The 17,292-nt window shown below is 40.5% G+C and overlaps 1 protein-coding gene across 6 annotated transcripts in view; it reads left to right on the top strand.

Moving 5' to 3' along the window:
- The window catches only part of TAFA5 (TAFA chemokine like family member 5), a 444,786-nt gene that overhangs the window by 119,863 nt on the left and 307,631 nt on the right, over positions 1 to 17,292 (top strand). Inside the window, exon 1 of one of the 6 annotated variants that reach the window (XM_063323375.1) lies at positions 4,738 to 5,169. The exons of the other annotated variants lie outside the window; for them this stretch is intronic. Within the exon in view, the coding sequence (XP_063179445.1) occupies positions 5,079 to 5,169 (91 nt within the window). The 5' untranslated portion in view covers positions 4,738 to 5,078. Of the gene's footprint in view, positions 1 to 4,737; positions 5,170 to 17,292 lie in introns of those variants that run through there. 6 annotated transcript variants of the gene reach the window in all.

The following is a 17,292-nucleotide window of genomic DNA, read 5'->3' as shown; positions in this document are numbered from 1 at the left end:
AAAAGAGGAAGAAAATCATACCTGAACAGAAAGTCCCTAAGACAGCAGGAAGAAGACAAGAACAGCAAAATAGTACAACTGAAAAGCCAAAGGAAAAAAACATGGCTTAAAAAGAAAAAGTTCTAAGCAGACATGATGCACTGAAGCAAGGAAACTGCACATTGGTTATTCTAAAGTATCTAGGCTGCATTGTCCCTCTTATGAATCTGCTACTAGGAGAAAGAACTGGAAACAGGGTTTGGTCTTTCAAAAATTATTAAAGATATATTAACATATCACCTAATTGGGTAAGCCAAGGAAAAACAAAGGGAAACTTTTAGATGGTCAAATGGATGTGTATTTGTGGTTCTTCTGGTAGCTGCATCGTGTCACTAACTAGAGATTAACAGAATTAATCTCTTTACAGATTAATTTCTACTCCAGTGGCACTTACCCAGCTTTGTCTGAAAATCAGCGATAAAATTTTGAGGGCTACAGTAGTTGTGACTAGCCCAGTAGCAAAGAAATGTGAACCAGCCATTGGCATGCAGAAAAAAGTGGGAAAAAATACTTAAAGGCTGCAAAAACTAATTGGTGGAAATATATCCCTCTGTATTCATTACTATACATTCAATATATCATCTATTTTGGTTAGATTTAAAATGGAAAAAGATTTATAATGTCACTTCAGGCATATATGAAAGATGAACTGGGTGAATTTCAACAAAATAAAATGTTAAACTTAGCATCAGGAGAAACGTTTCAGCTGAGAGAACTACTGGGCTGGAATAATTGCCTCCAGTGACTGGTGACAGACTATTGCCCAAGTAACTCAGAAGTAACAAAAATGAAATCCAGTGGGCATTGGCAAAGGTTTAGTCTAGATAACCTAATAATAGATATCGTCTGCTCTATTTTTTGCGATTCAAAGCCAGTAGTAGTTTCCAAATTCATTAGTGAAAATGGGCTAACGTCATCTCTTGTACTACTGCATTTAGATCTGCATTGGCCATGCATAATTTTGGGTTTTATTGCATGAACGGGAATAAAATAATTATGCAAAAGGTGTTTGACACAACTGAAAATACTATGGGATTAGTTATAGGTATATGGAATACAATCTGAACATGATTGTGTTCCAGGAATTTTTGCATGTTTTTATTTATAAAATATCTCAATAGCGAAGAATAAATCTTCTAAAGTTTGATAGAATCTTTTCACATAATTAAATGCATAGTATAGATAATATTTTTAAACCTCTAGAACTGAGCAAAGGCTGCTGTCTTTGCTACAGAGTTCCAGTTTTAGTAATTCTGTAGAACTAGATTGAAGTTCTGGTAAAAAGAACAAATGAGCTGTATTTCCAAAAAAGAACACACATTTGGAAATGATGCGCTTCATTTTTGTGCTGTTTTCCCATAAGAACTCAGGAGAACTTACATCTCATACACGTTTGCTCTTGCTCCTTGATCGACAGGAAAATGCATTCCTCGCTTCCTCACTACTTTACCCAGCTGCAACTGCCTTCTCTATTGGAAATGTCTTCCAAGGCCATCACCATCCTTTACCAGCTTTCAGGTGCTGAGCATCCCTTCTTTAACATTAAAACACAACTGGGAGAGTTCCTGTGGAGTGGTTCCCTGGCAGGAGCTACTGCTGGGACCACAGCCTCTGTGTTGCTGGAGATGTATGAGGTCAGAGCTCTGGGAAAACCCTGAAAATTCACAGTGAGATAGTTCTGTAAATCTCTCTTGGCCTAAGCAGCTTAGAAGTTGTTCGATGGGTGTTGGGGATGCAAATATTAATAGGCTGAAAGACAGGGGACAATTTTTGGCAGTGCAATTTATTCAGAAAAGTCTTCCAGAGAAGTCTATGCTGGTAACTTGAGGTATCTTCAATATTTTATAAATCTTTATGCAGGTGACAAGTGGGAAAATTGAAGATGGATGGTTTTTGAATAGGACTCCCCCTATTTGAAAGGTCCAAAGCTATTTAGAAAATACAGAAAACACACTGAACCATATTTAGTTCAGCAAGCAGCGTTGCCAGGTACCACTGTCCTCTCAAATGGGAAGTCTTCTGGAATCCCTTGTTGCTATGAGACTAAATATCTCTGTACAGTGTGAGCGCTGAACCAGATTTTGCTCCCACTTACACCAGTGTGCGTGTAGAGTGACTCCCCTGTGGCTGGGAAGCACAGTGCCGCATCCTGATGTCTTGCTTACAAAAAGGTCTGATCCAAAGCCCACAGAAGCCCAGGAGTATTCTGTCTAATTCAGAAGCTCAAAGAAGTAAGACTAGTTTAAAATGGGAGCAGGGCTATCATCTTGCACCTCAAAAGGAGCAAGCAATTTGAGGATTGTGACCCATTGACAGTGGGTCTTCACATGCTTTTTAGTCAAAAAGAAAGTAATATGTGAAATTTTTCATAGGATTCCTCTCCAAACTTAGCATGTTCAAGCTGAAAGATATGCATTGCTTATCCTGGTCTGCATAATCGCTTAACTTTGAGACACTTTCAAAATCCACTTATCTGGGGACTTAAAAGCTGCTATGTCAGGGCTTTTTTTTTTTTTTTTTTTTTTTTTTTTGGTTAAGTGTAAAGTGTGTGAATTTTCTTTAGCTACTTGACACTTTTTTCTTTCACCCAGAAGACAAATAAACAAACAAAACCCAACCTGAACTGAGCCCAATCATGGCCAATTTCTCATCAAAGTGTGCATTTCAGAATGAAAGATTTACAGTGGAATATCTCTAGTGTAGCTATGACATTGCTTTAACATTGCATTGCTGTAATCTTCAAATACAGTAAGTGCAATAAATGGGTTTATAGGGATTCGTGTGAAGTTTAAAATTCAAAAGATAGTTGTTTTCAATGTTTCTCTGCGCTATCAGTGGAAACCCAAAAAGCACAGGGATGAACTTAACACATAACGTCAAGAACAAGGGAGATGTTTGTCCAATAAAAAATACCAGTCTTTTATTAATCTGTGCTTCCAAGCATCTGGAAACCCTCCCTGTTTTGTTTTTTTTTAGGGGTTTGTTTTTTTTTTTAATTAAGAAAATAATTAAATATTAAGGGTTTGTTTGTTGGGTTTTGTTTTGTTTTGTTTTTTTACAAAAAGCAAACATGATGTAACCAAAGAGCTATGAAAACAAGCTTGGTTTGAAAACAAACAAACCAAGTGTTGCCTTCCTTGGTTTATATCCTCAAAACTACGGATGTGCTTTATGTCTATCCCGGCTAACGCTGGGTAACGCATGGGCCGCCGGTGCGTTACCGCCTATGGCTAACGGAGCGCAGTAAATCCACGCCAGCCCTGAGGACCACGGCAACTTTCAGCGCGTCGCGGAGCTGCAGGGAGGGGAGGACCCGCCGCCGGGCCGTGTCGCCCCGTGCCGCCGAGGCCGCCCGGCGCTGCGGCCGCCTCCCGCCCGCAGCCTCCCGGGGTGCTGCGAACCGCACCTGCCCCGGCCCGGCTCTGCTTTCCCCGGGCACCGCGCCGGCCGCGGTCCGCCCTCCTCCCCGCGGCACTCGGGGTTGCTCCCCGCCAGCCCGAGGTGCCGGCCAGGCTCGCGTCGCGGAAGTTGCGCGGGGCAGCCCGGCGGTGCTTGAACGCCAGAGGCGCGGAGCCGTACCGCGTCCGCGGGGCAGCCGGCCCAGGCAACCCTTTCCGCCGCCCAAATACGCGCACCCTGCCGCGCGTAGCTGTCCCCCCTGTCCCGCACCGCGGAGCTCGGTGCCCTCACCGGGCAGCCCCCGTCCGTCGGGGCGGCCCCCGCGGCTGCCGAGCGCTGCGGCGTCGCTGCCCACGGCCCGGGCTGCAGCGCGTCCCGCAACGGCGCGGCCGAGCGCGCAGCCCCCGCGGAGCGGCTCCGCACCGCAGCACCTCCCCGGCCTTCCCGCGCCCCCCCCGCCCGGCTTCTCTACGGCAGCCGGCGGCGGCGGCTCGGTCCTTCCCCGGGAGTGGGAGGGCGGCAGCAAAATCACAGTCTTGGCCTCTTTTTTTTTTTTTTTTTTTTTTTTTTTTTTTTTGATTTATGGCATTCTTTCGTTTGCGTTCTTGTTTTCCGTGGGGATGGCTGCAACGGAGGCATCAACCTGTAGACTGAGAGCGCTCTCGCCGTAGCCCGGCGCAGCTGCTCGCAGGGCGCTCCGCGGTGCCAGCGGCGGGGAGCGACGCCGGGACGGGGTCGACCCCGCGGGCAGGCGGCGGAGCGGGGCCGGCCGCGGCGCCCGGGGGAGCTCCCGGAGCTCCGGCGGCGGAGGTGCGAACCCGAGGGGCGGCCAGCGATCTTTGCAAGAGCCCCCAAGCGGCTCCGCGTTTGCCGGGGATGGCGGGATGAACTGAGCCGCCCCCCCCCCGGCTCCCCCCTCCCCGCACCAGAGAGGATCTCCGAGCCGGGGGAGGAGGAGGAGGAGGAAGAGGAGGGGGGGGTGCAACAAATTGCCGCCAGCCGGGAGAAGTTGCAGTAAAGAGAGATCCCTCCCTCCCCCCGCTCCCTCCCCTCCCCGCTCGCTCTCTCCTCCCCGAGCCGTGGCAGCGAGCAGCGGAGCGGCGGCCCGACGAGCGAGCGAAGAAGGAGGGAGAGAGCGAGCGAGCGAAGGAGCGAGCGGCGCCCGCAGCCCGGCGATGCTGCAGCGGCTCCCGCGGAGCCTCGGCGGGGTGGGCCCGGCCCCCGCACGCCCCGCGCCGCCCGGCGGCGGCGCGCCCTGAGCGGGCGGCGGCGGCGGCGGCAGCGGCGGCCCCGGCCCCGCGCCCCCCGCCGCGCAGCGGGCGCTGTTGCGCAACCCGGCCCCGGCGCTACCGGCCTCCGCGGCTCGGCGCGGCTCCCGCCGAGACGGAGCGCTGATTCATGGGGCCCCGCGCCGGCCGCCTCGGCGAGAGGAGCCCGGCGCTGCCGCTGCCGCTGCCCCCGCGCGGGGTGTGAAGCCCCCCGGCCCCTCCTCCGCAGCCCCCGGGCTCGCCCGCCCTGCTCGGGAGTGTGGGGTCCCTGCCGGGAGCCGCCGCGCCTGGCGCACAAGAGGGAAGCGTTGATGCATCGCTGTGGAAATTCATTGTGTGACTTTCTGGGTATTTACTGAGTTTCAGACCGAGATGCAGCTCTTGAAAGCTTTATGGGCACTAGCAGGAGCAGCGATCTGCTGTTTTCTTATATTTGTCATCCACTCACAGTTTCTTAAAGAAGGTAATTATATCTGCATGTCTACATACCCTGTTCTTTAATACTAAGGTCTTTACGAGGTGCCTTAATTATTTTTACTGTTTCCAGTATGTTCTATTTACAGCAGTGCTTCCACGCTATTTTTCCTTTCCGTTAAAGCCTTCTCATTTTTGTTCCTGTAGAGAATAGGTAGCTTTAGACTTACATTCTTGGTAAATGTGTGTATATATATATATATAAAATCTGTATGATGTTTGTATTCAGTGTTTTAGCCAATGTTTCATTTCTTTATGGGGCATGTATAGCGTATAGAAAATATTTGTTGCTATCAGATGACCACAGAACAGTAGTCATCATGGGAGTATTAATAAACCAAAAAACCCTTAACAAGTAAATGTCTTATTTTTATACCAAATCAATAGGCATCCTTTCCCTCTTCCTTATTCAGTACATTTTCAATAGATGGCACTAAAGTTCTATGGAAAGGGCAGGGCAGAGCAAATCCTGGGCATTCAGCATCTTCCTTCTCCTCCTCGTTGCCCCAAAACTGGAAGAGGCCTTTGCATGGTTCCAAGGCTCCTGTTTTTTCCACCTTGTTGTCAGAAAATTGCGATTACAATTTACTGGAGAAAATAGTTTGGATTGCGTGTCAGGCTTTCTTCTTCTTCCCCCCCCGCCCCAAGTGAGTTGGGTGGAAAAAAATAGGTTTGATTAAGTGAATAGAGGAATTTTCTTGCGGAGTAACCCTTGTATTGCTCTTTTTTGTTTTCTTTCCTCAGAAAATTACTCTTTTTTTTTTTTCTTTTTCTCCCTTCTGTGCTACAATAATGATTCTGCTGCTTATTTGTAAAGCAAACTGCAGTCTGAGATTCGAGTGTGAATCCTGAGATGCATATATATTTTACTTGGTGGTGTGTGGGAAAGCCCAGTGCTGTTCTTTAAGCAGTGTTAACAAATATAACACAACAATATGGGGGGTTTGCTGAAACCTTTTATTCTTTTTTAACATTGTAAGATAATCGAGATTATAGCAGCCGGAAGAAGGAGCCCAGCTCCTCTTGGAGTGCTGGCTGCGCAAAGCAGGGGAAAAAAAACTTTTATGTGACTGGGACAAAGTTTCACTCAAGACTGGGCAAAGCGACAACCTTGCAACCACTGAAGTATCGCCGCTGCTTTTAATTTAGTGCCAGTCCAAAAAAAAGCACGAGGCTGTACATTTTCACAGATCTTTTCTGAAATAAATAAACACTGATTTGCCTGGTTTGGTTAATTAAGAAGCGTTATCCAGATATCTCCAGTGCCAGAGATTTCTCCTTTAAGAAACGTACCCTTTAATTGCATCGTGTGCAATGCCTCCCACATAGTCACTTATTTAACAATCTTTTAAAAATGCTCGGACTAGTGTATTTTTATATATCTGTCTAATGAGGTGACTCGTTTGGAGGAGATTTTGCAGAATGAAATATTGCCAGTCATTTCAGGCTATTTTGTCAGTATTTGCCATTATGCTGCCTTTTTTTTTTTTCTCATTCAGTCTTTCACTGCTTGATTTTGAGACCTGTGTTACTGTAAATAACCCACAAAGGAAGAAGCATTTTGTTTTATTTAAAATATTTCTTCTTGCATTGTAGGAGTAGAAAGCTAGAAAAATAATTTATAAAAACAGAAACCATGGCCATACACCGAGCTTTTTAACACATTTTACATTGCTTCTCCTCCAGCATTTATAGCCACTCTTAATGTGGACTGCAGAGAGGAAGCTGAAGCTCTTGAGCTTGTCGGATAACTTAATTGCATTGGTTTGTTTATATTTGTGAAAAGAAAGAAAAAAGATTTCTGCTTTGTTGAACACTGAGAACTATATAGTTACTGGAAATACAGATTGTGTGTACTGGGCTGGTTGTCAGCCTTTTCTTGACGGGTGCTAATCTCCACAATAGCATTTTGACCCCTTTCGTATAATTACTTCAGCAGTGTATGTATTCCTCCTTGTAACTTCAATAATGACACTGAATAGTTTAGTGGAACTGATTGAAAGTCTACATGGTATAACTGAGTTTTTTTCTTTATGAAGAACTTTTAAAATATCCAATAAAAAATAATTGCTTTAAGCATAATATGTTCAAATACAGCCATCTAAGAGAAGGAGAAATAGATAACAGAAGATTTAAGCTGTATATTGTAAACAGTTTGCAAAAACAAGACTTACACTTCCTTTCTTTTTCAGTTTAAAACCTGTGGTCTTTTTTAAATTATTTTCAGAAAGAAAGCAGGGGAATGAAGTGCGAGGAAAGGACTAGCAAATCATTTAACCACATGCTTACCATATTAGTTTACTAAGTAAATATGTATAAAGAAGAATACATGTGAGGTGGCTGTTACTTTACCTTCAGAAGATTTGAAATTCTTGTCTCATATCAGAGTTAGCCCTTTACATTAAAATTTCAAAAAAAGTTAGGAGTGGTATGTCTCATTACACACGACGTTGTTAGACTGTTGATTTCCTTGCAAAAAGATTAATTTCCCATCGGAGCCTAATGAACTACATGGGCTTGTTGTTTGTAACTCAGCTGTGTGGTCGAGTTCCTCGGTTAAATGCTTGGACATTGTCATTTGGTTATTTCTTGTGCAGAAGGAGAATTTCCTCTAGTCCCAAAGAAGAAACAAGTAAGCCAGCAGTTTGCCTGGCTTGATCAGATTAGCTGATAGCACGCATCTCCTGAGACAATTTGACGATACAAATTCATACACGAAGCATCTCTTTTGTATGCAAGACAATTGATTTAAGAAGAATGACATGTAAAATTAATTAAAGGTCTGACTTAATTTATTAAGGCATGCTCTTTCAATTTTTGCATGTTTCGTAATATTTACTGCTTATTATTTTTCCAGAGGCAGGTCTTAATAGAAAACTGACATAATCTTCACTTTTTACAACATCTCAAAATGATGTAATTACCACACGTCTTCTTCTGTATTCCTTTTCCTTTTACTCACTTGGAATTAGTGATGTTATCTGTTACGTTAAAACTCTTATCACCTATTAACACAAGATGTTTTTATAATTTCAGTTGTACTGCATGGCTATAGTGTGTAGAACTTTCATTACATCCAGCTGAAACTTATTACCAGAACCAAATCCTCCTTCAGTCACAGTCATAAATATAAGATTGTGTGTTGCAACAGTCAGCTGAGAGTTTTCACACCGTTAATTTTTCATTTTAGTTGCTATGCTGAACTTACATTTTTTTCTAAGTAGCCCTGTCTTCATTCTTAAATATTTTTATATACATTTTTGAATTAAGGCAGGTTAGTGGTAGCATTACATTACTGCCGTTTAAATGGTGTTAAGAAACAATGAATGCTTGTTCTGAGATGAGTGGGAAAGAGCTGTTTAAATGTCTATTTTCATGAATATGTTTTTTTCAGGAAGTGGAGAATGGGTGACACAGGGTGCCATTTTTCCACACTTAGGCTTTTGTGTGGAAATACAGGTCGTCCTGTGGCTAATCCGTTCCCCTATGTCCAATCTGTCCTTCAGTGTTTCTAAAGATGAATAGAGCTGTGAACCCAGAAAAGGGTATTGTGGTGTATAATTGCAGTCCCATGCCTGTCTGATCTTCCTGCAGAGCAGTTTAACATACCCCAGTCAGCTGCAGTCAGTATGGAAGGGAGTTAAAAATTGAAATATCTAAAAATTTCTTTGCGTGCACCATTGAGAATTAAAAGTAAGGAATTACATTCACTGCTCATGTCTGATTTTAAATAATTTATGATCTATTATTGTTTAACACATTTATGCAAAGAGAGCTGAAAAACACTGAGTTGATGTTACGCACATTAATCGTGGGAACTCCTTTGCCCCCAGACAAGTACCCTTTGCACCTAGTAGAACATTTTAACCATTCGGACACAGAAAGGATGGGGAAAGGTAAAGGATACAGTTTCTAAATGTGTCTTTAAATCCCATGGAAAGTAATGCATTTAGGGAGTAACTTTTCAAGGGTATGTATATATCGTAGCCAGGGTCTGTTACAGCTCTGGATATACTTTAAAGCTTTGTTTATCCTGCAATCGCTCATTAAGAGACTAGAATGTCTTATCTATCAAGGGCGATTTAATATTTTGATTGGTTTATGAGATTAGAGTGGTGTGAGCCTTGTTTGGAGAGGGACTACACAGAAACATGGATTCAGTCTCAAGAATCTTGTTTAAAGTGTAGAGGACTGGAGTAATCAGATCTCAAAACCACATTCTTAATCTGCTGGGTAGATGTTTGGTAGTAAGCTGTGTAAAATAGGGTGATTTTCTGTTGATATGCTGTAGCAGTTAAGTAGAGACAAGAGAATTCCAATGCTTCTCTTATAACCAGATGATTATGGCTATAAACCAGAATTTAAGCATCACTTGTGCAGATTTAGTATATACTTATATATATGAATAGGGTTCTGTTTAGCACATTTTTCATAATTATCATTTTTTTCTGCCTTAGGCAAAAGTTAGCAATTATTGGTTACGCTCTTGTTGGCACTTCTCTGTCAAACACATTTAGAGGAATTAGTGTCACAATAGCAAAAATACTGCAGCACTTTCTTTAAAAGAATGCATATATTACACATAATAACTTGGCTAAGGTTTATACTTAATATCTTTATTCTGTCACTTTTTACAGATTTAAATATTTTAGCCTGCTCTAAAAGTGTGTAAAAAGCTTTATGCATATTTTTGAGATCTTAGGGTGTACATTTTGACACTGAAAATAATAAGGAACGTTATTCTATTTAGCTGTCTAACCTCGAACAACTCTGCTGTTCCTCTGCTAATGTTTGAAAATGTCTACTGACAATATACCCAAGATATTTTTTGCAGAGCTTTGTGTTCATATCATCTGGTAGCTCTATAAAGTTGGTAAAACTAATGTTTACTGCTGTGTAAAATGTTTTGAGGAAGGGATTTGTTATCTTCTAAAACTTTTTGAGACTTTGGTCCTGAAAATTTTCCTGGAAAGAATTTGAATGTGACTTATTACACAGACAGTATCGCCAGCTTTTCTTAAAAATTTCTTTTTCTTTTATCTTTTAAACGCTTAAAAAAGAAGAAAGACTTGAAACGATTAAACAAAGCGAGAAAGAGAATTGCTCTTTAAGAATGTGGGGGGAAAAAAAGTTTGGGTTGATGTTAGAGTTGTTTTTTTCAGTTTGCCCTTTTATGCTTAACCTGTGTCTCAAAACAGTGAGATACCTCGCTCACCAGATGTGCTGCATATGTTACCTATATATAGTAAAACTGAGTTGAGGACAGTGTGTCCCAGCTGCAAATTTACCTGCTTTTGAGGGGTTTATTGCTTTTAACATACTGTAGTATAATTCTTTTCTCCCGTTTGTCTTCTATACATTTATTATTTTTTTTTCCGGGTTTGTGGAGAGGCAAATCTGAATGAGATTATCAGAGCAGCACATCAGGCTAGAGAGAGGCACAGAAGGCGAAGTGGAAGGTTTCTCTTCCCATCCAGAAACCAGACTTGGCAGTTAAAAACCCCTAAGCTTGAATAAGTGCTGCACAAGCAAAGACTGTGTGAAAGGTAACCAGTCTGGGAGGATTTTTTGCAATTTTTTTATAGCTTTATGGCAAATAAATAAAATTAGGAAGACCCAGTTCAGTGGCTGTTTGATAGTATGTGGCACAATGGGACTGAAGAAAAATGAGAGAACATCCTGCTTTCAGATAAAATAGCTTTGTATTTGAAAAGTTTTGGTATTCTCAGAGGGTTCTTTGTTTGTTTTTTTTTGTTTTGTTTTTTTTTTGTGTTTTTTTTTTTTTGTTTTTTAAGATAGGGTTAGAGAAGTATAGCAGCGAAAGGAAGCTATGCAGACAAAAGTTCTCAATAGTTTTCTTTTCAGGGAGGCGAGAAAGATACTCTCTGTCTGGCGTCTGCTGTGCCGGGCTATACCAAGAGGGGGAGTCTGACAGTTTTCCTACCCATTAAAGGTAGTTTTGAAATAAACTCTTTGGTTTTGGGTGATGAAAATGAAAGATGTGTATATCTTCATAGGGAAGCGCACCATAGATGGTATAAACCCCCTACTTTTCCCGACTGAGCAACTTGAAAAAAGGAATTAGTAACAGATTTTCAGTAGCCTTTTTACGACTGCCTGTTTTCACGCCCCAAGAGCACAAGTGAGGAATTATTGACCTTTCTCAGCATTTATCAGCACTACCTGTTCCTAAAGGCAGTACTATAGATTGATGTGAGTCACATCATACAAAAGTGCAGGCTTTTTAGATCTGGTGACTAATATTTATTATTCTTGTTTCTTAGCGGGCATATACTGTATCAAATATAAAACTGGAATAAACACAAGACACACTATTGAGATTTTTTTAAGCTAAATTTGAAAGGGGAGATCAGAAAAAACAATGTTGTATTTAGAGGTCATGAGTTCAATATAGTATCGGTGAGCGATAAATGTCTTTAATTCACTAGTCAAAATACAGGTAAAATTATTCTCTCCTCATATATATTTGAAAGTAACTTTTTGTAATCTTGTGAAGAAAAGAGGCAACACAAGTTTCTTAACTAAAGATAACAACAGTATTTGTTTTCTGGAAGTATTTAGATGTCCCAGTTGGAATCGGTGGCTCAGCTGAGTATGACTGGCCAACTGTAGTGTATGTTCATACAAATCCAAGCCAGGGATCTATTCCATCCAGTATCTGGATTTCAGCAAAGATTTATTTTGCTCAGGAATTATATCCTCTTGCCACTTATTACCCACAGTGATAGAAGGTTCTGTTTAATAACAAAATCCGATTATTTGCCTAAATGTGCTTTTTATGCCTGTTCTAGAAATCCAACACAATATAATGAATCTGCCTATTCATTATATTTTACCTTTGGCACTACATCAGCTCACAAGTAAATGCTAGTCAGAACAATAGATCTTCCTACTAATTGTTGTTAGTCTTGTGAAAAGCAATGAGTAACGTGTTTGAAATCTATCCAAACAGCAAATTAACATATAAATAACCAGAAAAAAATATTGTAATGGATCGATACCTATTGAAACATTTGCTAAAAGAAGACGCTGTACTAATGTGTATTTTCATGTGGGTGATTTATAATTTTTGACCCTAAGGAGGAATGTAGAAGATTGTGTTAATCCACCAGGTGAAAAATTGCATTTATAATAGACCAGTATATTTTGGATCTCAACTTCTTTCTAACGTGACACAAGGCTATATGGTATTCCAAAGTCTAGATGTTTAATTGCAGTCACACACAAGGAAAGATGTAGGCCAAATTAAGTGGGTCTACAGGAAAACAAAGGGAATAAGCGCATCTTTAGAGGATATGACCTAGAAAGAAGTACTGAAAAGACCAGAGTTATTGAGTTTATAGAAGAGATTACTAGCATGATAAGAGTTTTCAGTGGGTAAAATTCTGCCTTAAGAGTAACAAACCGTTCTTTCTGTGAAGTTGGAAGATTATAAGAAGCAATGAGTGCAAACTGATTTAAAGGAGATTTAGGTTAGACATTAGGAAGGATTGCAGCAAGGCAAATTTGTGCTGTGCATCAGGGAAGACTTGCCAATGGCAAGAAGAGTTAAGCATTGGGATAGATTTTCTTGGGAAGCTGCGAAACAGGAGAGTTTACTTTCAGGTTAAAATATTATCTGTTGGGAATAGTATTGTCAAGTTGAAGCCGACAGGCGGACTAGGTGACCTCTTGAAGTCCCTTCAAGTCTTATCCTCCAAAAGGTACACTTACCTGAAACTTCCATAGAAAAATGAAAGATATTTAAACATCTGACTTTAGGGCAGTTTTCTGTTGACTGCAAAGTGAATAGGCTCATGAGAAGACACACTAGGATCTGGAAGTATTCAGGGGAAAAATAAAACCTCAAGAAGACAACCAGTGTTTTAAGTATTTTATTAGCTAGATCATGCCACTTTTTATGCCACTTTTTGAGTTGCAGTTGTAATGAAAAAAAAAAAAAAGAGAACAGAATCTCATTATTTATGTAATTAAAGATCACTCTTTTAAGTGCTGTTTACCTTGCAAGCTCTTTAGGACTTGAAGATGTCCTGAAGTAGAGCCTTGCTCTGTTCACTTTTCTTCGTATGCAAAGAGCAATGAAATTAGAATATTAGTATCATTCACTTTCTGGTATTTCTTATGGGATGAGGATTTGCGTTAAGGATTGTTATCTCTGCCACTCTGTTCCTGTTACCCCAGCGTTTGGAAGGATTATCTCCAGGTGGCCCTATGGCTGCTCTGACCTCTGCTATGGGAAGCACAGAAGCAGCCCCACAACAGGATGAGCTGCAAATGGCTTCAGAGAGGTTCCCTGTCAACCTGTGCCCGTTTGGTGCTATTGGTGATCGAGAGCTTTGTGTTCGTTTCTGTCTCTAATGATGTGCACCTTAATGCAATACGGTCTGATTTTTATGATGTCTGCATGGTTTCAAGTCCAACAGCAAAAGGAAAATTAGCAAATTGTGCTGGCAGAAGATAAGCAGGAGAACAGTGGTCACCCTGTTGGGGCTGTGAAGTCTCACACTCCACAACTTGTACTTGGAGCAAGTCCTGTCTGGAATTTGTTCATGTCTCTGGAACAGTTACCTACTACAAGGTTGTTCTACTTAGAGAGGTAGAAGAGCTGGGTACTAGTTGTTGTTTCCTTGAGCAGCACTAATATTTCTTTAAAGACAGAAATAGGAAAGTTTTTAGAAGTTATTGTATTGCAAGTTAAAATTTCTTTACCCCTTTACACTAGTTTGTCAAAAAGCAGTCACATTTTATGTGGTTCTGTGGTGACTGCTGATTAATCATGACAATGATGCTATATGATATCTTTTGTACTTTGCTACAGTTTCTATTGTATTAAATTACATGGTTTTCTGCATAATTCTTGCAAATTTATGGCTTTAAGGAAAAAAAACCAAAAACAAACCACTGCTCCATTATTCAGAGTTGTACATGTTTTGGAGATGTGGATCTGGGAATAAACTTAGCCTCAGGAGAATCAAACAGTTGTTTGAAACGGTCACTGCTTGAGTATCACCTTGCTTATGGCTATGAACTAATTGAGATTAAACTAAAATGACTGTGAAATGTTTCCTTTTCCTGTGCATCCGCAGTTCCCACTATCTGCTAATGCTTTAAAAGTATTATTTAGTCATTAAAAAAAATGGATGTGCTTCTGGTTTCCTCTTTTGTTCTAGCTTTTTTCTTTGTTTTTCTAAATGTGTGCTGGTAGATGAAGTAAAGAGTCTTCAGCTTCATTTATTGTGAGATCTTGTAACTGTTGTAAGCATTTTTGTATGCTTGGCTATAAAACTATATAGATTGTACCAGATGCTGCCTTAACTTATTTTATAGAATTATAATGGATGATGATGAGTCTTAGAGTCAAGCCTTTAAACATAAAAATCCCTTTGCTGTGTGTTGTTTTTTTTTTTTTGTAGTAGTATATAGCAATTGCCCTGTTTTATTGAATCTTCTTACCTTTCTATTATTCTGACTAACATTTTAGTAAAACTTTTTATATTTTAATATTATAAGAGGTTTTGTGTCTTCCCTAAAGACTGCAGCAACATTTAAAATATACTTTACCTGTTATTTAGGTGATAAATGGCACGATTTTCAAGTGGGCTGAAGACCCAAGAACTCCCATTGCCTGCAATTAGAGCTTGTGAGATAAAACATATGGGTTGAGCATTTTCTTGGCCACGTCCACTTACTAATTTCATGCCAAGGCCCAACAGGTTCATTGTTATTACTGGTTAATTCATAACTAGACAAATACCCATTTGTTGTGATATATATACATCATTTGTAGTGTTAATTATTTATAAAAAATGCACTGTAAGGTCAGTGTATAAATTAGCGTCAGTTTTTCCTTTTTATTGCACTTTCCTGAGCCCAAAAACATTTCACAAGCCACACATGGCTTTTCATTTTTAAGTAAATTGTCTCTGCTAACAGCCTTCAGAAAGTAATCTGTCAGGTATGAAAGTCGAAGGAAGCAATGCGATTAGAGAAAATGAGCACACTATTTGATGTTAGGAATGAAATCTTTTCTCCATTCGAATTGATGGTGAACTTCTGCTGTTTTCACTGAGGGCCCCTTTTCAGCTGTGTTGGGCACCATGAGGTTCTACTTTGGTATACTTTTGCCTTAGTTTATTGACTTGGGAAAGTATTCTTTCCAATCTTGTGTGAGCTAAATGACTTTGAAAGATAACTCTTACTGAAGCTTTTTTGAGATCAACTGATTAAAGCACGTACTTCACCGGGCAGCTTTTGCTTTGTACTCCAGCTCCTTGTCTCATACTCAGGCACGCCAGTTCCTGGTGACGCTATCTTGTTATTGGTAAAATTAGGTTATTTCCCTTGTTCCGCAGATGCTGAAAACTAGGTATGGCTATTGTATAACTGCATACTCCAATGCAGTGAATTATTAGTGTTAGTACTATGTGCTTCTGTTTAATTATGCACTGAGGCCTTACCTAGAGCCAGAACTGTACCCTTGCAGTCACTTAACAAATCTAGAGACGCCTGCAGTTCATTGAAGAAGTACAGGGAAAAAAATTGTTAAATTATACATGAACAAGTAGTTAAAATAACAGAAGTTATGAACTATCATTTCTCCTCAGTGTCTCTTCACAGGCTTAATGCTTCTCTCCAGCTAGAATCGCCTAATTTTTTCAGTGGTCCTTGTCCACTTCCAGCACGCTCCTTCTGCCTTCTTTCTTGCACGCTCTGCCAGGCGAATGCAGCTTCATTCTGCACGCACCTGTGGGAACGTGGGCAAAAAAGGAGATGATCAAGGGATCTGTTATGATTCTGAACATTGTGCTTTTCTTCCCCTAGTTTCTAGGCTCTTTTAGAAACAAATTCCAAATTAGCTTTGCCTGTATGCTTGTATAACTATATATATAGCCTTGACTGACCCTCTACCCATTATAAAATTCTTCCAGTCTGACTTTTAGGTTAGAATATTGCTAGCCGTCTGATCTAGTTCCTTGGGTATTAGGGCGTTGTGTATTAGCTAATGAATTACCAGTATTCTGATTTAGTTTGTTAGAATACAGTCTGAAATTTTTCTTTTCTAGTACTGACTCAGAACTAAGATGAGCAAGGAACTTATGCCCTTTTTATAATTACTTCCTCTTTGTGAGGTGGGAATTTTTCACTAGGTGACTCATTTGCAAACTTCCAGGCAACTGGTCTCTTAGGACGCCAGTACAGATCATAGAAACATAGAATCATAGAATGGTTTGGGTTGGAAAGGACCTTAAAGATCATCTGCTTCCAATCCCCCTGCCATGGGCAGGGACACCTCCCACTAGATCAGGTTGCTCAGATGCCCACCCTGGGGAGATCAAGTCTATATGTAGTTAAGCTTTTGTATTTTCACATGCATTTTATTGTAGTGTTACCCTTTTAAGTTTTCTTCATCAGTTTTGTGAACTCTATCACGGTGAGAGCTAAAATGCATTAGATTTATAATAATTCTTAATATTAAACCCAGTTCAGAGAAATTGTGTATGTTTAGTAATTTGTATTATGGTGTAAAATGAAAGTAAAGTCTCTATTTGTTACCGGCATTTTAATGAGTAGTTTGAAAATTATTTTCAGTTCACAAGACGAGATTTGCAAACCTCCCTTTTTCAGCAGACAAATGATGAAAGTCAAATTAAAATCTGAGCTTGTCTCTCAGATTCATTCTAATGCTGTGACTTTCTGACGTGATGTTGAAGGTTTTAGATCTATCTCTAGGTTTATATGATTCCAGTTCAGTGTAACGGGAGCTGCAGGCACCTGTGCATCTTTAGGCAGGCAGGTTTTTGAATTCAGTAAAGCTGTCCAGTACTAGAGCGGCATGTCAAAACACAATTTTCTTCCTAAGAAAACAGAGCAATCATATTTTCTTCTGCACTTTTTTTTTTTTTTTTTAGGAAGAAGAGAAAAGAACATGGTAAAATTTCAATGGAATTAGCAGTAAAAAGAGCACAAAAAGGACTGCAATTTGCAGCATACTTTCATTTTCTAATAGTTTATAATTATAAAAAGCCAAACAGAGAAACCTTTGCCATAGAACTACTCATTTATTTGATTGCTTTCTCTTGCATTTATTTAT

This window comes from Chroicocephalus ridibundus, chromosome 1 (genome assembly GCF_963924245.1).
Source record: "Chroicocephalus ridibundus chromosome 1, bChrRid1.1, whole genome shotgun sequence".
Lineage (NCBI taxonomy): Eukaryota > Metazoa > Chordata > Aves > Charadriiformes > Laridae > Chroicocephalus > Chroicocephalus ridibundus.
The sequence above is the reverse complement of the archived record's forward strand: the minus strand, read 5'-3'. Positions and strand labels throughout refer to the sequence as shown.